The sequence below is a fragment of the Hibiscus syriacus genome, unplaced genomic scaffold (genome assembly GCF_006381635.1).
Source record: "Hibiscus syriacus cultivar Baekdansim isolate YM2019G1 unplaced genomic scaffold, ASM638163v2 tig00110482_pilon, whole genome shotgun sequence".
In the NCBI taxonomy this organism is placed as follows: Eukaryota; Viridiplantae; Streptophyta; class Magnoliopsida; order Malvales; family Malvaceae; genus Hibiscus; species Hibiscus syriacus.
Window position 1 is genome coordinate 330,115 of NW_024062758.1, and position 25,955 is coordinate 356,069.

General features: G+C 35.6%; 2 protein-coding genes across 2 annotated transcripts; one reads left to right on the plus strand and one right to left on the minus strand.

The window, feature by feature from the left end:
* The first annotated feature begins 14,313 nt into the window (after positions 1–14,313).
* Positions 14,314–16,830, plus strand: LOC120129025 (transcription factor KUA1-like). The gene is made up of 3 exons (XM_039146624.1): positions 14,314–14,798; positions 15,522–15,730; positions 16,210–16,830. Exons 1-3 carry the CDS (start codon positions 14,528–14,530, stop codon positions 16,711–16,713), a joined length of 984 nt encoding a protein of 327 aa, XP_039002555.1. The 5' UTR covers positions 14,314–14,527; the 3' UTR covers positions 16,714–16,830.
* A 4,174-nt stretch (positions 16,831–21,004) lies between these two features.
* LOC120128602 (O-fucosyltransferase 29-like) lies at positions 21,005–25,482 on the minus strand. The gene is given in 11 exon segments (XM_039146269.1): positions 21,005–21,031; positions 21,146–21,245; positions 21,614–21,942; positions 22,051–22,153; positions 22,623–22,804; positions 23,313–23,399; positions 23,401–23,503; positions 23,605–23,693; positions 23,972–24,048; positions 24,809–24,899; positions 25,024–25,482. Coding segments are annotated over 11 exon segments (1,449 nt in total). The 5' UTR covers positions 25,285–25,482.
* Between the last annotated feature and the right edge of the window lie 473 nt (positions 25,483–25,955).

Consider the following 25,955-nt stretch of genomic DNA (forward strand, 5'->3'; position numbering starts at 1 on the left):
ATAACACACTTGGGCATATAGTCTAATTTTATTTGATCCATCCATGGCAAAGTATATCAATACCATTTAACATTGGGCAGTTCATACCCGAAATATCATTCATGATAAAAATCACATATGTTCATGATAACATCATATGCAAAAATCAGTGATCAATGCATTTTATATTCAACCTTTGACATTTTTAGAATATGTCAAATATATGATAAATGACATAATATCATGTTGTTATAAACAAGGTTGACTTATCACAAGTCTTCCTGAAGAAGTATAAAACATCCATGTATAATTTAATGCATGTATTGCACTCACCTTGACATTTTATATCTTTCAAAATATGTTCCTCACTATTGTCCACAATAAACCCTTTTTATACTTGACTTGCTTCAATCATAAATCAATCATGATCTGTATAAATCACAAATTTATAATAATACATATGTTAGTATTGTACTAACATAAACATATCCCATAACAACTCCATAATATACTTGGAACTCATTTTCTATCAAAATACCCAATACTTAACAATTACTTTTAACATTGGAACAAACTTTTCCAATTTACACAAAATGGTATCTTACCATTTAACTTCAATTCCAAGCATTCAAAAACATATTCAATATTTAAACATTTCTCTTCATCTTCTAATCCCTTTCCACTTAACTTCTAAAATTTCCATATTCTGACAACTTGCACTACCTTTAAAGAATCAGTATTTTGTATTGATATACACACTAGAATTTAATTCTGTTTCTTCCGTTGAACACTAGACTCGAATAAGAATCTATCCATATAAAGAACTCCTTCTAATTCATTCTGTACACTAGAATTTTGTATTGATATACACACTAGAATTTAATTCCGTTTCTTCCGTTGAACACTAGACTCGAATAAGAATCTATCCATATAAAGAACTCCTTCTAATTCATTCTGTACAATTTATGGTGAATTTTCAAAGTTGACCAACAGAATCTGTTCTGTGCAGAATTCTGCTGCCCGTTTTTCTGGCCTTTCCTCGGTTAAAAATTCATATCTTTTTGTATACACCTTAAATTGATCCCCGTTTGTTTTAAACAAAACTAGATCGATATATGAACACAAATATATAAAAATAACCCCCCAAATTATTTTTATATAATTTCTGGTGAATTTTCAAACTCACCGCTAATTTCAAAATATAAATTGTTTTCTTTAACCTCATCCTTATGTTCTTCATCAATTCTTAAAACCAATTCTTTAAAATCACTTAACTCTTCATAACCCATAAAATACAAGAATCAACATCTCCTTCATCATTTCCAACCCATATATAATTTTTCCATAATTTTTCTCATTCAAACAATCAATGGTCGAAACTTAAAGAACAAGTTCTAGAAAGATTAAACATGTTCTAATAATCATACATGCTTGAATATGAATCTACTATCTCACAAACATCAATATTCATCATCAATTTCGTGATCCCTTATATGAACACAAACCCTTAGATTTGGGATCTTTGAACACCAACAAGATTATCATGCAATATTAGTACCAAAAGATAGCATTTTTCGCATATAACAATTTCTCTTTTACAACATACTCAAAATCCCAATGAATTTTCTTAAAAATTGAATTAAAGATTTCTCTTACCCTTGAAGAAACCCACATCTGTTTGGAGAAGAAGATGAGTATGTGAAATGAACTGTTAAGTATATTTCAACTTAATTTACATTTAATCTAACTTTAAATGAATAAAATATTCATTCACTTGAGATAAGACCAAATCACCCTTAATGAATCTTCCTATTCACCATAAAACAATGACAACTCATCCTAATCATATTTCAAAGTCAAAGTTGAATTATTTTGACTTTTATTTCTGAAATTTTCCCTGAAATTTTCAAATCTTGTGTTTTAGTCACTAAATTCCACTGTTTCGGTTAAATCTGAAAAATTGCACATTTCCAAACCAAATTTCTCTGATTCAAAATATTAAAATAATATTTCCAACCATTTTATAACATCCTTCAAATTTTTGTAAAATTCCAATTCAATCTGAATTACCAATTCCTTATCGGCTTTAACCCTTTCTAACTTTTCTTTACTAAATTCCAAATCCAACAATATGATCTCTATAAAACCCCACTCTCAAGAGTAAACTATCTATTTATAGAATGAAATTCTTTTTAGGAATTTATCACTTAATTCCCTAAACTTTTTCCCAATTTTCTACTTTGTACTTTGACCATCAAACTTTCAAAATATTCATTTTGGCCATTGTCTAAATTTTTGGGGTATTACAACCCAAGGCTTTGAATATTCAAAACAAGGTTGCTATAGGGATTATAGACAAATTTGAAGTTCATAATAAGTATAAAAAGGCTCAAAAGACTCACTTTTAGCTATGACACTTGAAGAGGAAGGAGAATAATGAAATGAGAAAGAATGAAATGAAAAGAAGAAGATGCAGGAAGATAAAAGGATTATCATATTTTCAAAGATGATAAAATTGCACTTTTCATCCCTCCTCATCTATTTACTAAGGAAAAATCTTTTTTTTTTATGTTTAATCGGGCCCAATGACTTTAATTACGAACTCCACATATCTATCAGGTAAACCGAAAACTACAATCCCAAAATTTAGGGTGTTACAAATATAGTATTTCCTCATTTAAAAGATCCTCTTTGTATTTGATCCAATAAATTTTAAATTATTTAAAAATTATTTTATATGAAAGATTATAAAATAAAACTACTCATACCCGAAATTCTAGTTTATGCGATTAATTTTAATTCACATCACTTAGATGATGGAAGGCTTAATGGATAAAATGAATGAATATAATTAGGGTTTATGTTTAGACTAAAATAACTTATTTAAGAATTAAAATATTTGTTTAAAAAAGTAATAAATAATTTATTTTTATAATATATATTTGATAATTTAAAATTAAAATATTATCATAAGTATAATATCATCTATAAAATTATTTATATTAATATTCATCCGAATATAATTATTATATTATTTTTAAAATTTAATAAAAATATATTTATAATTAGAGATCAAACATCTAATTAAAATTTTTAATTGAGAATAAAATTTATAATTTAAAATTTAATTTTTCATCAAATATTTTGTACCATAAACTTTTCATGTTAGATCAATACGAAATTTAGGTCACAAAATCTAATATTTCTTATAGGTTCAATCAAAATGTCATCCATAAATGATATTGTAATTTGAAACATTGAATGTTTGAAAGTTAAACTTGAACTTAAATGAAAAGATTGACAAAAAAAATATATTTTTTCTTATAAGAATATATCAATAATTTTACATATACTTGATTGGACTCATGCTTAACTTAAATCGAATTGATCCGAAAATCTAAAGATTGACTCGAATTGAAATTGATCAATTCGATTATTGACCTGACCCAAAAGTTGAATGATCCGATATTGACCTGACCTAAAAATCAATCGATCTGATTTTGACTCGACGTGATACCTATCCGACCCGATTTACCATAGACTCGAATAAAAATCGAACCTGAAATAACTTGATTCGATCCGGACTTGACCCGAATCAAGTCTCAAATCAAATTAACCTCTGACCTGAAATGGTCCAACCCGAAGCCGATCCAAATGACCCATTTGCCACTTCAAATTGAGAGTGAATTGCACACTAAATATGATATTCTAAAGAGAAAATCGCCTCAGTGACCAAAAAAAAGTTATAATATACGATTTTAACCAACTTTTTTTGGATTTGCCAAAATGACCAACAAAATCGCAACGCGAAATAAAAATCGCAACGCGATCCCCAGAATCGCAAATCAGTTTCCAGAATCGCAACGCGATTCTTGAAAATCGCGATGCGATAGTACAAATTCGCATTGCGATTTTCCATAATCGCAACGCGAATATGAAAATCGCAACGCGAACACATAAATCGCAACGCGTATCCGTAAATCGCAACGTGTATCCGTAAATCGCAACGCGTATGGGTAAATCGCAATGCGTATCCGTATATCGCAACGCGTATCCGTAAATCGCAACGCGTATCCGTAAACCGCAACGTGTATCCGTAAATCGCAACGCGTATCCGTAAATCGCAATGCGTATCCGTAAATCGCAACGCGTATCCGTAAATCGCAACGATAATCCGTAAATCGCAACGCGTATCCGTAAATCGCAACGATAATCCGTAAATCGCAACGAGAATCTGTAAATCGCAACGATAATCCGTAAATCGCAACGAGAATCTGTAAATCACAACACTGAAATTTTGGGTATATAACACTGAAATCATAAACTAAATCCCTAAATCGCAACTCATTCCATCTCCATCTATCACTCTCTCCGGCGACATCCGTTCCTATATCCAACGACATCCTTCCCCATCCGGCAACAGGTCTTAGTTTCGCATCTCGTTTGTTTAGTTACAACCATGAAATCATCTAATGTTGATCATGTTTGGATAGATTTGTGTTTTGGAGGGTCATGGGATAATGTTAATGGTGTTTTACAATATATGCCTTTACCCATAAATCTTCAACTAAAATTGTCTTTACAAAAGTTAACTTATGAAACTCTAATGCTACGTGTTTCAAATAAATTGAATTTAGAGCCCCTAAGTGGATTTAGGCTATCTTATCAGAGAAATGGTAAAGTTTATTTGTTAACCGACAATGAAGATGTTGAACGATTCATTGCTTACATTAGTGTTTCACAAGATGATGTTACATTGTATGTTGTTGAACCTAGAAGTAGTATTGTTGGGTCAGTAGCGGGTAGTAATCAACTAAGTTTTTCTCAAAACCCACAACCTTTCTCTAATCCAAATCCCAATCAACTTTCAGCACCAAATTCCGGTTTTCGTATTGACCAGTTAGACGATGATGAGCCAACAGAAAAAATTGTGAGTACTAGTCAGTATTCGAAATTTGGTCTTGGTCAATATCCGGACTTTGATATTGGTCAATACACGGATTTTGATGATGTTTCAGAAGAAGAAACAGACCATGCGTGTAATGATATTGATATTGGTCAATACCCGAATTTTGATGATGAAACAGCCGTTGCCGAAGAATGTAATGTTGATGATAATGAGGAGGAAGTTACGACTGTGAATGAACATGTTGAACATCCATTCTGTAATTCATATAATCCTGAAGAAGAAAAAGAAGAAGAAAAAGTCCCCGAAGAAAAGAAAATGCCACGGGCGTATAACTGGAATATGCCAGAATTACTTCAGATACCGGAAGAAGAGTTGATAAAGAAAGCAGTTGATTGTTACACAAAAGTTATTCGTATCAAGAAAGATGATTGTTTTGATACAAAGGAAGACTTGAAGATAGCTTTATATACGAAATGTGTGGAAGATGGCTATCAACTAAAAGTTAACAAATCAAGCAAAGATCGTTTCGAAACAAGGTGTATGATTGACAAAAACTGTACGTGGCGTATGATTGCAAAGAGAATAAAAGATTGCAAAATGTTTCAAGTTAGGACTTTTATTGATAAACATACATGTTCAAGAACCCAAGTTTTTCCTCACCATAGACAGGCAAACAAAAAGGTGTTGGGTGGTTTTCTGGCTGAGTTAATGTTTTTGAATGGCAGGGTATATCGGGGACATGAAATTATGACTGACATGAATGCTCGGTTCAAGATTAGTATATCATATTCTCAAGCTTGGAGAGCCAAATGTTATGCCTTGGAATTGTTGAGGGGGTCGCCAGAAGCATCGTTTGCCCAACTGCCGGCTTATTGTCACAATTTAAAGCTGAAAAATCCTGGGTCGGTAACTCATATCAAAACAGATAGAGATGGACGCTTTGAGTTGCTGTTTATCGCCATTGGTGCTACGGTTAGTAAATCAATATAATTTTGTTGACTCATTTTTGTTAGTTACATGCATTTCACATTTAAATGATTATATTTCTTGTGTATATTATTTTGTAGATTCGTTCGTTTATTACTTGCATGCGCCCAGTTATTATAGTTGACGGAGCACATTTGAAAGGTCGATACCTTGGAGTAAACTTATTAGCAGTAGCCATGGATGCTAACAATGGGATATTGCCAATAGCTTACGGGGTTGGCAAATCTGAAACCTCTGATTCATGGACATGGTTTATGGGGCATCTTAGGGATTGCATAGGTCCTATTAGCAATCTGACAATCATATCCGATAGGGCAAACTCAATTGACAACGCTGTTAGAAGGTGTTTCCCAGATGCTTTTCATGGACTTTGTGGTGTTCATTTGTATAGAAATCTAAAATCAAGGTCTGCTGGTATAAAAAAGCACAAATGGACATACTGGAAGGCTGTAAAAGCTTATCGGGAAGTGGATTTCAATAAGCATATAAATTGTTTAAGACGTGTTTTGCCTCAGTGTGCTCAAACACTAGAAGATGTCGGGTTTGAAAGATGGTCAAGAGTACATCAACTTGGAGCAAGATATGGTTTCATGACGTCTAATAGTGCAGAATCAATCAACGCTCTAAGTCGTCATTCCCGGAAATTACCCATTACTATGTTAATGGAGTTTTTTCGAGCCTCTATTCAACAGTGGTACTACAAGAAAAGAAACCATGCAGGTATTATTTCTTTGAATTCGTAACTTATCATATTTATATATTTTACTAAGTATTGTTTATTTAAATTTACAGGAACATTGGAACATCGTGTTACACCATGGACTGAAAAAAAGATAACGAAACGTGTTGTGAAGTCAACGTCATGGAGAGTTGAACCATGTTCAAACACTTTGTTTCAAGTACTGGATAATAACTTAAATGGGCTAGTCGATCTAAATGCAAAGACGTGTAGTTGTATGAAATGGCAAACATCTGGTTATCCGTGTGGCCATGTTATAAAAGTTGCTCTTCATTTAAACCAAGATGATTCAAGCGCATACGCTATGGATTGCTACACTACAGAAGTTTATCGACAGACTTATGCCGAGATTGTCTACCCTATTCCATCCTTCTGAGTGGGACATACCAGATGACTTACAAACAGTTTTGCCACCAGCCATGGACAGAAGGCTACCTGGCCGACCAAAAAGTCACGATCGTATACCGTCTAAGGGTGAAGAGAAGAGATCGACATGTAGTCGGTGCAAGGAAAGTGGTCATACAAGGTTGACATGTGGATCACCAGTGCCATCAAAATCATCTTTTCCTCTACCAAAATATGGATCCTCATCAAAATCCAAAGCTCATATGGTGTGAACTTTGTATTATGTAAACGTTGTTATTCAGTTGTATTATGTAAACGTTTTAACATTTAACATTTTATGTGTATTATGTAAACGTTGCCATCAAAAGCTCATATGCAAACGTTGTATTATGTGGATTTTATGTGTGAACTTTTAACATTTTCAGTTGAATTAATGACTCAGGCCAACCATTTTGACTTAACCAACTCTTGTTATTCAGTTGTTATCACTATTAGGCATGCATTTGACTATCGCAACACGGAAAATACAATCGCAACGCGAAATGAAAATCCCAACATGAAAATCGCAATGCGGAAATGAAATCGCAACGAGAGAATCGCAATGCGAAATGAAAATCGCAATGCGAAATGAAAATCGCAACGAGAGAATCGCAATGCGAAATGAAAATCGCAATGCGAAATGAAAATCGCAACGAGAGAATCGCAATGCGAAATGAAAATCGCAATGCGAAATTAAAATCGCAATACGAAATGAAAATCGCAATGCGAAATGAAAATCGCAATGCGAAATGAAAATCGCAACGAAAGAATCGCAATGCGAAATGAAAATCGCAATGCGAAATGAAAATCGCAACGAGATAATCGCAATGCGAAATTATAAACGCATTGCGATTTTCATTTCCGCATTGCGATTTTCATTTCGCATTGCGATTCTCTCGTTGCGATTTTCATTTCGCATTGCGATTTTCATTTCGCATTGCGATAGTCATTTTTGCCTTCAACATAATGCAGATTGAAATCAACAAAATCAACCATTACATTTCAATCAATTAAACAAGCACAAATAAGAATTATGTTCGCATCAATTACACAAATCAACTTTTACAAATCATCTTTTACAAATCAATTAAACAATCAAAATTGAATCAACTTTTACAAATCAATTAAACAATCAAAAAACAATCAATTAAACTATTGAATCAACTTTTGCAGCTCGACATCATTTTCACGCAGTTCACTTCTGAGATTAACCTGCAGAAACCAAACATTTGTTCAAACAACACTTTCTACGCAAATTATTGAATTCTAATTACTTAACCAAACATTTTCATTTATAAGTATATAAACTTACCAATTGTTTATGGACATTTTTATAACGCGGATGCAGGTAGGCAGCGTCTCGTATATATCGATTTAGCCATATAATGCCGAAACCACAAGCCTACTGCAGCTTTATCTCTATCGGTGGGAGGTAGATACTTGATGCTTCCCGTCGTCAAACGCTCCAACGCCAAGCATACGAGAGGACCACAATCTCCTCTGGCTCCGCTCGTTTGTTGTGGCGCGGTCTCGTCTCTAATAACTGTAATATTGAGCTTCTTTGGCTTCTTGTTTCCAGAACGAGTCCAATAATTGATCGCATCCAAGAATTTAGCCAAATGAGAGCTCCATCCCTTAATAACATCTCTTAAATCAGCCAATGATATGTAATTTATCATGCTGTCATACACTATTGTCTTAAGGGATGGGAGCTGAAGCTCGACGAGAATCCAATGTTTACGTTCCAAAACAGGGATAAACACCTGCAATCATAAGTAATAATTCATTCATTTGCGCACTTATTTCATAAAACCTTTAAACTCAATCTAAAATAAATACTAACCTTATCGACCTCCCACCATGCAGGATAAAGTTTAGCTTGTCCATTGCCCAAATCAAATGATTCATCTCGTGCATTCTTCAAGTGAACGGCGTGAAAAGACGTCGGCATTATTGTATATCGTATATTTTTATTTTTCTTAAGTTTTCTTATTATTAGAAGACGTCACCCACGCATCGATATGCTGTTTTACAAAAAAAGACATATATTAGTGACTTACATAAATTTAAAAAAAAAATTAATCAAATTGAAATATAAGAAAAATATAAGACTTACCCCCCCATCGAAATAGCCATTGTCTTCGACCCCTAATAATACGCCCCACCAAGGCCGTTCAAGCAACAAAAAGATATCATCGTGAGCTTGCATATGTCAGTGAAACACCCCTTGCTCCGCTCATGTAGATAAAAATCAACTGCGGTCTTAGCCCAAAGGGTGTTATCCAAAATTGTGTCCGGTAGTTGTTCCCTCTCCTCTTCAGATACCGGTATGGTACTGGCCGGTAACTCATACGAGAGCCAACTCTCATCCATCATGTCCGGAACCGTGGGGGTTTCTCAATACTTCGATATATTACCCCATGTGAATCGGGCTCTGGAATGGTGGGAGGGACCTCTTCAACGATGACAGTTGCCTCTTGAACGGTGGGAGGGGACTCTCGAGGAATGATATGGGGGGCCTCTTCAACGATAGGAGTGGACTCTTGAGGGATGACAGGCGAGTCGGGCTTCTTCTTGCGGTGTCTTCGCACTATTGGGGTGTACGGAGACTTAATAGCACGTGCACGCTGTCTGATGCGTGAACTCCGTCGTGCAAGCATAACCCGACGTAAAGCATCCACTCTATCGGGCCGCTAAATAATTAAATACAAAAATCAGTAAATAAACAGACATGATATTTAAACAGTGAAAACAAAGACAAATATGTTTCAAACTTGCATTGTATTCACCCAAGTCATTATTCTATCATAGTTCACAAAATGCATCAGATAACAAAGAAAAATATGTTTCAAACTAATACCCTGAAGTTAGTATTTGTCTTTGATTTGTCTATTGGTTGAAGTAATGCAATCCATTCAAGTTTCAATTTGCAGAAGAAGAAATAGTTTACTTTCGCAACACGAAACTTAAAATCGCAACGCGAAACAAAATCGCAACGCGAAATGAAAATCGCAACGACAGAATCGCAACGCGAAATGAAAATCGCAACGAAAGAATCGCAACGCGAAATGAAAATCGCAATGCGATTTTGGTTTCGCGTTGCGATCTTGTCGTTGCGATTTTGGTTTCGCGTTGCGATTCTGTCGTTGCGATTTTCATTTCGCGTTGCGATTTTGGTTTCGCGTTGCGATTTTAAGTTTCGTGTTGCGAAAGTAAACTATAAATTCTTCTGCAAATTGAAACTTGAATGGATAAATTTACTTTCAACCAAAAGACAAAACAAAGACAAATACTATTTCACAGTGTTAAAGAATACACAGTTTAGCAGAATTGGCAGCAACCGAACAAATTTACTTTCAACCAAAAGACAAAACAAAGACAAATACTATTTCACAGTGTTAAAGAATACACAGTTTAGCAGAATTGGCAGCAACCGAACAAATTTACTTTCAACCAAAAGACAAAACAAAGACAAATATATTTCACAGTGTTAAAGAATACACAGTTTAGCAGAATTGGCAGCAACCGAACAAATTTACTTTCAACCAAAAGACAAAACAAAGACAAATACTATTTCACAGTGTTAAAGAATACACAGTTTAGCAGAATTGGCAGCAACCGAATAAATTTACTAAGCAATCTAGTGAAATGGCTAATCTAAGTGAAATTACGAGTAAATTTATCATTAAGTTAAATATGGAAAATCTTAAACTTACCTCGTTGCGTAGAGTATGAACCTCATTCTGCAACGATACTATCATCTCACGTAGAGCGGCAACCTCACCACGTAAAGTTGACACCTCCACACGCCATGCACCATCGTTATCGCGTAGAGTACCGATCTCCTCACGCAAGGCATTGACCTCATCACGTAACTCCCTTGACTCATCCCGTTGAGGTGGAGGTGGAGAACAGGGAGATAGGAGTCGTGGCATCTTTGCCGGTCGCCTATCATGAGGTGATGGTGGAGAAGAGGCTCGATGATGTGACGGGATAGGTGATGGCTCTCGTTCTAGAGGTGTATAGTCGTCACGATCGGGTGATGGCTCTAGGTGAGGTGATGGCTCTCGAATTGGAGGAAGTGGATGCTGCTCATCATCCGTGCCATCAAAAAAACTCTGACTAGCTTGCCACCAATCAGTGGCAAGCTCTTCCTCCGTGGGTGACAGTCTTTGTAATGGAATGTTGGCCTCCTAAAATATAAAAACTCAACAAAGTTAAACGTCTACTATTAATAACTTGTTTATATTATATGAAAGTATTTGTGTTAACTTACATTATTTATTGTGGCATATGGTATTAAGTCTTCCCAATCCAACAGAGTTTTCCTCTTCAGGAATAGCCCTGGGAATATCATTTGACGTTTTTATTGCATATGTACGCATGCTGGGGAAAGCCTCGAATATCCAAATCTACAAACATATAATAACAAAATTAGTAATTGTTAAATAATTAATTATAATTTTAGAAACATTATATAGAAATTCTTACCTTAAAGGCCCAAACAAAGCCTGACAAAGTGTATTTGGACCCATCGCCCCGCAAACTTTTGCGGTCATCAAAGGCAGACGACAACTTAGTCCAGGTAGCTTTCCATATATACGAACCCCACGGAAACAGATTCCATGCATTCAGGTCCTCTACCAATATTATTAGCTCCCGATGAATAGGTTGTCTGGCCTCTCTGCCTAAAAAGCCGGCATACACAAGTAGTAGAAGGCATACTCGGACAACATCGACGTCTTCCATCCGAGTGAAACCAGCTTTCTTATTAAATAATTTCTTCAGGTCGTCGACATGTAGGTTCGGCTTCTCCATTGACTCATCCGGAAAAACCCGGGATAACCATGATGGCGGGCGATATGACGAGTGTACCGGCCTACATCATCGTGTCCGAATCGTAGACCAGTGATTAAGCAGAACTCCTTCCGCCCAAAGCAAGTATACGCTGGTGGAAAATGAAACCATATCTCTTCCTCACCACGTTGTATACTGTCGGGTAGATTTGATGTCATGGTCTGAAGCCACAAATGGGTCAAATTAGCATCTCCCCGGATGCTGTACTCTCAGCCATGGCCCGAAGCAGGTTTCCTCAACAATTGTCTTTGAGCAGGTGAAAGCTTCTTTGCAATTGTAGTGGCCAGGCTGACTTTATTTCTCAAGGTCAATTGAGCCGAAAAAAATTTCTACAAAAACAATAAACATACCAAGTTAGATATACCAAAAACTACACTGTGAAGATATACCAAAACAATAAACATAAAAAGTAGTAGTTTATTCTTGAAACTAAAATTTGCAACACTGTTTTGTCTTTTGGTTGAAATGAAAATCGCAACGCGAGATGACAATCGCAACGAGAGAATCGCAACGCGAAATGAAAATCGCAACGAGAGAATCGCAACGCGAAATGAAAATCGCAATGCGATTTTGGTTTCGCGTTGCGATTCTCTCGTTGCGATTTCCATTTCGCGTTGCGATTCTCTCGTTGCGACAGTCATTCTCTCGTTGCGATTTTCATTTATCTCGTTGCGACTCTTCTGCAAATTGAAACTTGAATGGATTGCATTACTTCAACCAAAAGACAGAACAAAGACAAAGACAAATACTAACTTGAAAATCGCAACGAGAGAATAGCAACGCGAAATGAAATCGCAACGACAGAATCGTAACGCGAAATGAAATCTAAGTGAAATGGTTAATCTATTATTGAAATGACCAGTAAACTTATCATCAGTTTCAATATGAGAAACCTACAATAATGCAAACATTTCAAAATAAAAAAATTAAAAAAACTAACTCTCGGAGGTTGATTTTCCATTTCTGAATATTGTGAGGATTTCTGACCGTGAATGGTTGTGAGGGATTTCGCCGGAGATGGGGACGGAAATCTTCGGAGATGGGGACGGATTTCTTCGCCGTAGAGAGTGAGAGATGGAGATGGGACTGAGTTGTGATTTTAGGTTTTAGGTTATGAGTTGCGATTACGGGATTTTGTCTTAATATTCTTTTTGTAATTTGAAAATAAAATACGCGTAGCGATTATAATGGCGCTTTAAATATCGCGTTGCGATTTACGGATACGCGTTGCGATTTTATGTATTATCGTTGCGATTTACGGATACGCGTTGCGATATACGGATACGCATTGCGATTTACCCATACGCGTTGCGATTTACGGATACACGTTGCGATTTACGGATACGCGTTGCGATTTATGTGTTCGCGTTGCGATTTTCATATTCGCGTTGCGATTTTGGAAAATCGCAATGCGAATTTGTACTATCGCATCGCGATTTTCAAGAATCGCGTTGCGATTTTGGAAACTGATTTGCGATTCTGGAAACTGATTTGCGATTCTGGGGATCGCGTTGCGATTTTTATTTCGCGTTGCGATTTTGTTGGTCATTTTGGCAAATCCAAAAAAAGTTGGTTAAAATCGTATATTATAACTTTTTTTTGGTCACTGAGGCGATTTTCTCTATTCTAAATTAGAAAAAAAAAGGTCCTGACTAATTAAAAGACGAATCCAGTTCGATCTAGTCGTAATATTTTTCTCCATTGTTAAGTTGCTTACGTAAATCGTTCTGTGAATGGTGTGATCCACTCTCTTGTTACGAAATCTCTCTATTCCAATGTTTTTTTTTTGTTTTTTTGATTGGATTGTCTTGAATTTATTATGCAAGATGTAAAGAACAATTTGTTTCCTGAATGATTAATAGAATATTGGGTACTCTTTTCCCCTTATGACAGTTTAATTTTGTGTTGGTAAAATAAATTTTTAACGAAACTCGTTAAAATTTTCAAAATTATAATAGAGTATATGAATAAAATTCAACATCTGCCAATTTAACCAAAACTTCGTAACCACTTTCGGTTGTTTTGTTGCAAAATTATAATAAAAATAAGTTATAATATTAAAATTATACATAAATCTTGGTTCGATATGTAATTTAATATTTAAATTTTGATTTAATATAATTATATATAATTTTAATTTGGTTATATATATTTTAAAAATAATTATTTTTATTAACATTAACTATTATTATTATTATTTTTGTATGCAATTTAGGTGAATATAATAATATGAATTATTAAAGATGGGTGATTACAGCCGCGGAAAAGAAGAAAAAAAAATGGACTGAGTCAAATAAGAGTCAACACCCCGCGGAAAAGGAATGATTTGTGTGGCACACCAATTTTGACGAGATCAACGGCTGAAAATTAAACATGTTAATCCCCACAGTAAACTCCGAGAAGCAGTGGATCATTAAATTACCTTTTGGAATTAAATAAATACACGGTATATGGATATTGTTTATCCCTCTTTCTCTCTCCCATCTGCTAACAAAGCCAGAGGGAGAGCCAAATAAGAAGAAGAAAAAAAGTACGTTTTTCTTGGGTTCAAAAGCAAAGCCCTAATCCACATGTGGTCCGGATCCGGATGCTCAAAGATCCGATTGGCATTCGTCCCTTCACTTTCCTCTCTGATCTGATCTGATCCGAAACGCGCTTCCCGGCCGTGAAAAATGACGCGTCGCTGCTCGCATTGTAGCCACAACGGCCACAACTCTCGGACCTGCCCGAACCGAGGGGTCAAACTTTTCGGAGTCCGATTGACTGATGGGTTAATTCGGAAGAGCGCCAGTATGGGCAACTTAAGCCAATATTCTGGGTCGAATTCTGGCGCGCATAACGGGAATGGGTCGGGTTCGCCCGGTGAGGCGCCGGATCACACCGACGGTTATGCTTCTGAGGATTTCGTCCCCGGGTCATCTTCCAGTCGTGAAAGGAAAAAAGGTTTCGTATTTTTTGAAGGACTAATTTTATTTTTCTTAATTTTATTTGCCTTATTGTTTAAGTATTTATTCGGCGGATGATTAGTGTACGACTATAAGCGATAAAAGAAAACCTTTCGAACACTTATGTGTTTGCTTTGGCTTAAAATTTTTGACTTGATTTTATTTTGGGCACAGTGATCATCCTGGGTTTCTTGACCAATTTTCATATGTTTATTAATTTTAACTTTATGTTTGTATTATTAAATAGTTTAAGGATTTAAAATAAAGTTGTATTTTTTTCTGGTTAGTTTGTTTGGAATTTTAGCTTATAATTAATAGTTAATTTTCTTTTGGTTACTGTCTGATAATTTCATTAATTCTGCAGTAGAATATCTAAAGACATATGAACATGGTGGATATTGAAATAAGACAAAGAGGGTTCTCAAAGGATTTTAATTAATTAATTATTATTATTTGTGCTGTAACATGAAATAAATTGGGAAGTTTGTCCAAAAGAATACATATCAGATGTGATATCACTGAGTTTTGGAGGTAATAGAGTGGGTTTCTTCATGTGCCTTGTGTTTATCTACATTATTCTAGTTTTGTATAATCCTTTAAAAGTTTAAGCATTGGAATTGGAAACAAGACGTCCCGAAGGCACGGAACAAGTTTCTAACTACGGATAAAACAGGAGTGTACATGCCAGAATTCTTGAAACCTAGTTATTTTTGTATTGCAGGTATTCCTTGGACAGAAGAGGAGCATAGGATGTTTCTTCTAGGTCTGCAGAACCTTGGGAAAGGTGACTGGCGTGGAATCTCGCGCAATTATGTTATATCAAGGACTCCAACTCAAGTAGCTAGCCATGCTCAAAAGTATTTCATCAGGCAGTCCAATGTTTCTAGGAGAAAAAGACGTTCTAGCCTTTTTGATATTGTGGCACATGATGTTAGTACCCTTCTCTCTATAATCATGCATCACTTGGCATATCTTACTTGTATGACTAACAAATTTGACCTCGATGGTTCTTTGCTGACACATTGAACTTTCTAATTACATTTAACCTTAAGGAATTAGCTGTGTAGTTAGTACAAGTAGGGTTGGCATACCATTTATATTTCTTTTATTTGCCTGTGAAGATTTTGCTTCTTATTTGTCGAAATTTTATAATTAGATCACTTTGTCTAAAATATATTAGTTTCTGAGGAAATAGTTCGCTTTGTAGAATCAAAAGGGGAAGCTGCAGTTTTTCCTATGTACAATTTTTCGGGGCTGCGCATGTTTAAGTTATTTTAGTTTAGTTCTTTGAGCAAAGGAAATAGTCTACATACTACCGGCATTTAGTTCTAGCATGCATCATCTATCCATCCAAATTGCCTGCGTCTCTATTTGTCTAAGAGACCTTTTTCTTGTTTATTTTCTTGCAGTCAGGTGGCACTCCAATGGTATCACCACAGGATATGTTAACTGCAAATCATACAGAGGCCGAAGCACAGAGCAATGAGCAGTTGCCAATTCCTGCATTGGATGAAGAAGATAAATCAATGGATTCCAACAACTTGAATGACGCGGAAAGTGTTCCTCCAAAGTTGGAGAGCTCGCAACCGTTGTACCCAGTAGTATATCCGGCTTACTTCCCACCATTTTTTCCATATTCATTTCCATATTGGACGGGGTATAACACAGAACCGACCAAGGAGGACATGCACGAAGTGGTCAAGCCAACGGCAGTACATTCAAAGAGCCCGATCAATGTTGATGAGCTGGTAGGGATGTCAAAGTTGAGTTTGGGAGAAACTATTGGTGACGGTGGCTCGTCTCTTTCATTAAAACTTGATGGCTCGTCGAGGCAGTCTGCTTTTCATGCCAATCCTGCTTCTTCTAGTAAGTCTAGCATGGATTCAAGTGGGAACCCAATCCATGCGGTTTAAGATCAACTCTATCTGAACCTAATGTGTTAGGTTAGTAGCAGTACAGGTTTATTGTTAGAAGACTAATAATTTACTATCTGGTTTGGATTTAATTATATATTTCATTTGTGGGTTCAACACAATAAGTTTTTGCAGTCTTTAGTAAATTAATTCCAATGCTTACCATTAGGTTGTAGTATGTTGGAAATTATTTAAATATTTAAATAGTGTGTTTGCCATGATTTGAATAATGATTTCGCATAGTGTTGCTAGTTGTAGACGAGTCGAGTAGAATTTGAATATTGTTGAGTTTGACTCCGCTCGAAAAGCTTAAAATTGAGCTTGATGAGTTTACGAGTTTAAAATTGTCAAGTTTGACTTGAACTCAAAATAAAAAATTGAATTTTGATTTGACTCGAAAGTTTGTGTGCTTAAAATTTTCAAATTCAACCCAAAATAAAAAATAGAAATTCAATTCGAGCTTGAAAAATATTTAGTTCGAAACATTATCAAATTTAGCTCAATTGAAGTTAAAAAAGAGTTATGTTCAAGTTTAAACCTGAATTTTAACTCCATGTGTAATCACCATTTTACATTATTTTATTATTATTATTATTATTAAGCAAAAACAGCTAAAAAATATCACTCTTATTGAATAAAATTTTTACAAGCCCGATAGTGGCCTAATTCCAAGGCCTGTGTGCAACTAGGGTTTTCACCCTTTTGCTTCAGTTGTCAAATCCACAGTCGTTAAATTAGATTTGATCCAACAGTTCAGATTTAATATGGATTAGGGTTTTCCTTAACCCTAATGTCTTTCATCCACGCTGTACGCTCACAACAGTTAGATCAGATCTGATACAACGGTAATATGTAAGGACACCTTAGAACAACCCTTCACGAACCATTTGTAATAGTTGGCTAGTCCCAAGAATGCTCTCAACTCGGACACCTTGGTAGGCGGCTTCCACTCATCAATGGCCCGAACTTTGTCTTTATCCATGCAGAGCTTGCCTCCTCCGACAACATGACCAAGGAAAGGGACCTCATTCTGAGCAAATGAGCACTTCTCCTCATTGACATAGAGCTAATTCTCACGTAAGACTTGGAACATCTTCCTCAAATGCTCAACATGTTCCTTGAGGGTATTACTATACACCACAATTTCATCAAGGTAAATTACATTGAATTGATTAAGAAAAGGTTGTAGTACCTTATTCATCAATATGCAAAACGTATCGGGGGCATTCGTGAGGCCAAAGGACATCACAAGGAATTCGTACGAACTGTAGCACGTCACAGAAGCTACCTTTGGTTCATCACCCTCGGCTATCCTGACTTGGTAATATTCGAATCGTAAATCTAACTTGGTGAACCACATTGCACTACCAAGTTGATCGAACAAGTCTGCAATTAATAGGATCGGGTACTTGTTCTTCACAGTGAGCTTGTTCAAAGCCCGATAGTCGATGCACATCGTAAGAGAGCCATCATGTTTCTTTTGGAACAACAACAGTGCACCAAAGGGTGTCTTAGACGGATGAATATACCCCGTATCTGAGAGCTCTTTCAACTGTTTACGTAGCTCCTCTAACTTAGGTGGAGTCATGCGGTAAGGTGCCTTAGCAGGCGGCTCCGCATTCGGCACAAGCTCATCTTGTGATCTATCTCCCTTTTAGGTGGCAAATGCTTCTCCAACTCTGTTGGCATAACATCCCTAAACTCCACCAACACTTGTCACACTTCAGTCGGAACTCTCTTAGTCATTGTGGGCTCATCTTCCACCAATATCGCCAAGTAGGTGGGTTCCTCCTTGCGCACCCCATTTGCGAGTTGAATTACAGACAACATCTTGGCCCCAATTCTGGCCTCTCAGTTCACAAGAACAATGCACTGATGCCTCTAGTCAAGAATGCATAAACAATTGACAAATGGTGCCACGAAGGTAGTAATCCGATGAAGGAAACTAATTTCAATTACAAAGTCAAAGTCATTGAGTGGAATTACTTAATATTTTCTTTACCGGTCTAACCCATAATGTCGAGCTCTACTAATTTTGCTACCCGCAATCGGAGCCTCTTTGGAATTGACTGTCTTGATAAACCTACTTGTCTTCTCCACCGAAAGGTCAAGTCTTTTGACAGCCTGTTAGGACATGAACAACTCTGAGGCACACGTATCAACTAATGTAATCATTTTATGGCCGGCCACGGTGATATCCACAAACATCAATCCCTTCTTTCCACGACCCTTCTTGACTCTCATGGAACTCAAAATGGAGCCAAGCTTCAAGGTCTCATCTTCTTCCCCATCATCATCCTTGATGTAAAACAACCTTCACACATTGAGGAAAATTCCTCTTAATGTGATTTCCTCCACAATTGAAACATGTCATATCACCCGACTTGTTACCCTTATTGGCATGATCGTTTGATCTCCCATTACTTCCCGATGGCTTGTTGGATCCTCCCTTGGCCTTCTCTCCCCCACCATTACCCTTGGATTTTGGCTTTGGTTTAAAAGAGTCAGTCTTCTTAACTTTAAACGGTGCCAGAGGCTCGACCACATCCATGGTCTCGGACAGTTCCTTCACTAGATCTCAAACTTTACCCATCATTGTAACCATTAAGGTCCGGGTTAACAATCCTTATATTGTTGGTTCATCCTTGTTCTCACACCATCCTCAATCAAAATCTATCATTTTCCATAACCATTGTTTCCATCACCTTCTATTCATTTTCCTATTCACAATCAACCATCATATTCACCATCACACCTTACCAACCCTTCCTATACCATTCATCATTCCAACTCCACCAAGTTTATTCGTTGAACTTAAAAATATTTTTTCAAGTTCTTACTAGAATTACAATTGGACAAATTACACATATAATTCGACAAATAACATAACCGGATTCATATCACACGTCCTTATCATGGAGTCATACATTTCTTTAAATCCATAAAACTATTCATTAACTTTTTAATAAACTTATGTTAAGTCAATGTCTTGACTGAAAAGGATACAAGATAGGATCTCAAACCTTATTTTCGTGGTTGGCATTGGAGCACTTTTGTGTATGTATCTCCTTTGCATCTTGTATTCTCTTGTATTTAGATGGGAAGAAAATCTCAATTGCATGAAGTTGTCATGAAATGAATCAATATATATATTCTATAGACACAACAATTTAAATTTAAAATCAAGAGAAAATAAGATCACTAGTGAGGGACTAGATCTCTTAAGCAAGGTTAGGGGTTCGAATCATGACGTTTGCGAATAGAGCAAACTGGGTTGGAAGGGTCGTCATCGCCTCTGCAGTACCCGATCTGGATTAGTCAGTTAATAGATCAGATATCAATAATTAATTCAATATATGTATAATTTAATCTTTTAGCCGCGTCTTTCCATCTATTTTGTATATGAAACTATTTCCGTCTTTGGCTTGATATTTGGAGTGCACAACGTTACCAAGTGAAAATTTATTATTAGAGTATAAAATTGAATTTAGGTATTAAATGCATAGTTTATCTTAAATATTATTATTTTTTTTATAAAATTAATAAATAATATTAATTTTATTAATAATTTATTATATATTATTAAAATAAAAATATAATATAATATAATATAAAAAAATTATGTTGAACAGAAAAATAAATTACATCAGTTTTCAACCAACCAAACACTAAAAATTGAGAAAAATATTTCTCAAAAAACAAATTACGGAAAACAAACACCCTAATCTCATTTGTGTTTTGATTTTTTTTGATAAATCTAGAAAAAATATAATGTATTCTATGTTTAAAGACATTCAACCATTTAACAATGAACGTATATACTCCAATATACATAGTACTCAAATCTAATATTTAAACCTGAAATCTTAAGGAATAACAATAATTTTTTTAACTACTAAAGTAATTTGATCGGCTGAAGAATGATTTGACATGACAATTACTATGTATTACGTAAGCGTTCTGATAACTGGGGAATATAGAAAATAATGGGACACAGCCGCAGAGAAACGAAAATTAAATGCCCAAGTTAGCTCATGGGCAAAGAAAGAAATATGGTGCAGCGAAGGATCCATAATCAACAAGCAGAACAAAAGCTCCACTAAAGTACTATCTTCATAACATATAACTACATACCCAGTCAGTGTTTTACCTAACAAAAATATATAAATTAAAAGTTGCATTTTCTTCAAATCTTCCCTTCCCCTGTACAGATTACCTTCTTTTTTCATGGATTCACGCTGCATAGAAAACGAGCATAAACAAGAGAAGCCCCACCAGACCTTTTTTTCGTTCAAACGGCGAGTTCTGTCCAACTTTTCTGCCGGCATAACAAAAGATGGCATTCAAGTGAGCAGAATGGATAGATCATTGTAGATCAAGAGATACCTTAATCAAGCTTCCTTGGCTCCTAAAACTAGCTCTTCTTCCTTGCCTGGAGAAACGTATCCCAATCCATCTGATCCCTTTCCATCATCAAAGGACCAAGCCTCTTGGCGTTTGGTCTTATGGTCCTCTTGTGCCCCATGTACCTCCTTTGAATCCAGATAAGCAATCAAGAATAGTTAACGAAAGTCCATAGAGAAACATTGCTACGCTAAACATGCAATAAATACTGAAGGAGTTCATAGAAGTTCAGCCTTTATATTTTCTCACATGTAAGGTTAATCATCTAAGCTAACACAAAGAGGTAAAATATTAGCCATTAAAAGCCCCCGATCAAATGTCGAGAGCATTTCTATAGCTCATGGTTCACGTCTCTGGACCCTGGTCCAAATTTCACCTCTTCATTACATGAATTCAACAGTTCAGTTTCTAGATTAAATTTCAAAAGTTAGCACTATATGGAAGATACAGGATTAGCAGAAATAGGCATGATACAAAAAACATCTAGATTTCTCACCTTCGACCTGCAAGAATCTTGGCCATATTTCCATTATTATTGGTGACGAAAACATCACTTTCGTCAGAAACAATGTAGTCGATGGCAGCCAGTCGAGAAGAGAATGGAAGAAAAGGTTTTAGCTCTTCTTCAGCAAGCATTTCTTTTGTATAGAAATTTGGAAAGAGATCTCCTAGTGATCGAAGCATCTCTTCTCCACCATATATTTCTCCAGATGCGACATAGATGTATGTGTCATTTGCAAAACCAAGTGCTCTCAGCATTAATCCTACTTCATGAGGAGTAAGTGGACATCTACCTCGCCTCCTCTCCCCATTGGCATCAACATCCTGCAAATACAAGGATAGTGCAACTTTACTGGATTGAAGGATGCAAAAGAAAATAAAAGGCATCAGTAACCATTCTAAAGAACAATCTAAAGAAAGAAGATATCTCACTGTTAATGTTTCCCATCGCTTTCGTATCTCTCCAAGCTCATACCTCTCCTTGTCCCCACCACCAAAGTAACAACCAGAAAATGCTAGCATATCCGATTCAAATCTGTAACAACCAGAATGTTTCTCTAAGCATATGCATACGAGTCAATGTGCTGTAATTGAATACACATGCATTCGGAGTCTCGGATATGAAGTACTGAAGTCATTGATGCATAAAGTAGTTGTTGGATACAAAGTCAAACATAACAGCACAATGGATGTATAAAATCACTGAAGCAATAATGCATTTCCAAAATTGAGGATTTGGCACTGAAGTGAAAGGCATTCTATACTATCACTAGCTTGTCTGGTTTAAAGTCAGAGATAACCATCTAAAAGTAAAGGGACCCAACAGAAGTGCAATAGTGCTAATTCCAAAGTACGAGGAATTATATTGCAGATATTTCCATGGGTTACTGACAAAACCCAATTTCAGGAGGCACATCTCATCAGGTTACAGTGTTCAAAGTTCCTTTCAATATGCACATAACTTTGAAAAGTTAAGTTCTTCCTTTCTAGAATTCAGAACAAACCTCAAATGGACGGCAATAAAATGTTTTGCCATCGCACGCATTCTCGTTACAAGTTTCTGCCCAAGTTCTTGAATAGGTTTTGTAAATCTTAAAGCATGATAATTAGTCCGGCAACGCAACTTTTGTAGCTCATCATCGATGTTGTTGGCCAGTCTGTAATCAAACTTTGTCAGCTGCAGGACCTACAAAAATTTCAGTGTGTTAACTGCTGCACTCCTACATGAAAACCACAATATCCTAGAAAATGTATAATAGGAATATTCTACTATAATGGTTGGAGAGATGCTGATAAGAAAACGGATACTCATTCCTCTGAAGAGTAAAAACAGGGGAGAGAGAGAGAGAACAACTTATTGTTTAATCTCTTATCAACCCTAAGATACTGGAGATCTTGAAAAGTGGAATTTGATACATTTATGTTTCATGAAATGCACACAATTTATGGATTTTTATAGACAATTGAGGGAGCGAACTAGAAACAGAAAGTTCAATCCTAGAAATTAACCCAAAGATACTGGAGGTCTTGAAAAGTGGAATTTGATACATTCATGTTTCATGAAATGCACAGAATTTATGGATTTTTATAGACAATTGAGGGAGTGAACTAGAAACAGAAAGTCCAATCCTAGAAATTATTTATACAATCAACCTAAATAGCATCAGTGATCTAGTATCTGAAAGTGATCTTACGGATCTTCTTTGAAGTATTGGCAGAACTTGATCTAGATAATATTCAGGAGGAGATTTCCTTGGGACACGCATAGTATATGGAGGTTTTTTCCAATGATCGCATGAATTTATCAGGAACCCTTTTGACAATAGAAACATCTTTTGCAAGGTAAGAAATGAACCAGTTGACGTCAAAAATGTCAACAAAGTCACTGCATATAAGGAAATAAAAACAGTTAACAAGGTAACTAAAGAGAGGAAAGTCCGGAAGATATCAATTTTGCACAAATTCTGATAAGCAGACTCAACTTACCTATCATCCTTCCAATATGAATTATGGTCCAATTCGGGTACCACTAGGGTTGCATTCAGGATCCGAGCAACAACTACAGCATCTGATATCTGTGTGCCAGAAGCAAATTATCATTTCTAAAGAAATAGCACACACCATGGTCAGTGGAAAAAATAAGTTCGTTAGGATGACTGAATCTTAGAGGCACATCGAAACTCAATTAGTTTGAATCGACTAAAGCAAAGCTTATTGGTTCAATAAACAAAATGCAGGAATAACAGTTTGCAGGAACTCATAGATAAGTTACACTTTCCATTGGTGAAATTACAATATCTTCCATCAGAATATTTTTACCCAAAAACATAACATAAATTATGTTTCGACTTACTCCTGTTCTTTGTTGATTCAGTCCTCCACTTGCTCCAATAAGCAAATAGCCATTTGATGATCGCTCAAGTATAGCATCTGGCACAAATGAAGAATCAACAAACTTAAGAGATTGGTTTGGTGAAACTAAAATGAAAAAGAGAGGAGAATGTGTTATTTTCTAAAGGGTAAAGTGATGATACAGTACATCAAGCATTTATAACCGTTTTATTGAAAACTTATGCTAAAATTAAATAAGAATCAGCAGCAAATTACTCAGAATGAGCTAATTCCATATGATTTCACTACTGGGAGAAATCAACGGTAATTTAGTTTTAATTTTCAAAGGTAACACAAAATTATCTCCTGATACATAATAAACATTGTAAATTCAAAGGTCGAAATCTATATAGCAAAACAAGCAATCAAGAAAGAAATAGTAAAACATTGTAGTAAAGATTAACCGTCTGATGTATTAAGGACACATCCATTTCAACACTATCAACTACTAATAGAAAAATGAGTATCATAATGTAATGCGCCTTTGCTAACCTCACAACCAAAACAATTTACCGATCACCATCAAAAGACCATAATTCTAAAACTACAAAGTTAAAAGAGACGCACAATTTGGATAAGAAAAATATGAACTTCGCATAGAAAGTAAACTAACATAAACATCAAAAGCAACTTTTTTTTAGCAAATTTTCAGAAAACGTGCATTGAATTGCAGATAAAACTAATATATTAGAGCATAGAACAAAATCCTGTTAAGATTCAAACGTCTTCAATAATCCAGTTTTAAATTAAGTACATAAAAGTTTCATTACCAAATGAATTTGAAGATAATAAATAGTACCAGGAAAATTACGACTTCTTTGGCTGCATCCATAAAAGTAGTTTGCAAAATCAGATTTCCATACATCAATCGGCCCTTTATTAATTCCCTCCTACAGCATTTGCATCAAAATTAGAGTCATAAAAAATGTTGGGGAAAAAATTGAGAAAACTTCAAAGAATTTAATCACATAAATGCAAATAAAGTTTCCTTTGTTTTGGGTTTGAACTTCTTACCAATCTGAAATAGGATCTTCGTTTCATAAGTCGCTGAGAGTACCACTCGAGATCAGATGCCACGTGTCCAGTGAAGAGCGATATCATGCCTAAGCAGAAAAGCATCAAGCCACAGACGAGCGACCAGGAGATCGGCTTCCTCGGTTGCGCCGCAGACGATCGACAACTACAACACTCATGCTTGTGGCTTAGGACGCTGCCACTTGGATGATGTAACAGCGCCAGTTTCGCCTGTATAACGCCGAACTTAGCCACTCCCATCACGGACTCAACAACAACCGCAACATCTTCATCACTTTTTTAGGCCAAATGCCACCGCCAAGCTCTCTCTACCCAAATACCAGGACCATCAAAAGCGCGAATGCTGAGGTTAAATTTTAAGAATAATTAGGGTTTTTCTTCTTCCTTTTCAGCGATCGACGGTCTCTAAGATTTCTGGAAACTTAAATATCAGAAAATTAAAATAAAAAGGTAAAGACTGAAGCGAGATAGAGAAACAGAGTGAGAAGCTATAAGCTTAAATATTATTAATTTACCATAAATAAAAATAATATTATATTAGATGTTAGAGAGAGTGGGGGGGGGGGGGGGGGAGCGTCGCTGCACTTCACTCCGTTTTATAGGAAAAGTAAAAAAAGAACGGTTTTTATATTCTGTTTATAGAATTTTTGGTAAAGAAGAAGGTCATTTCTGTAATAAACCTTAATTTTGAAGGTTAATATCTTAAAAAGGTTTATGTTGCCTCATAAAATTTGGAATTATTATTAAAGATTAATCAAAAACTAATTATTATTATTAAATAGTTTAATTTATAATGATGATTTGTTGTCTCTTATTTTTCTAATACAGATATTAATTTATTTCCTAAATTTAAAAAAGGCTTTTATTATTTGGATTAAAATCATAGTGAATGATCGATTAAGTACCTCGCA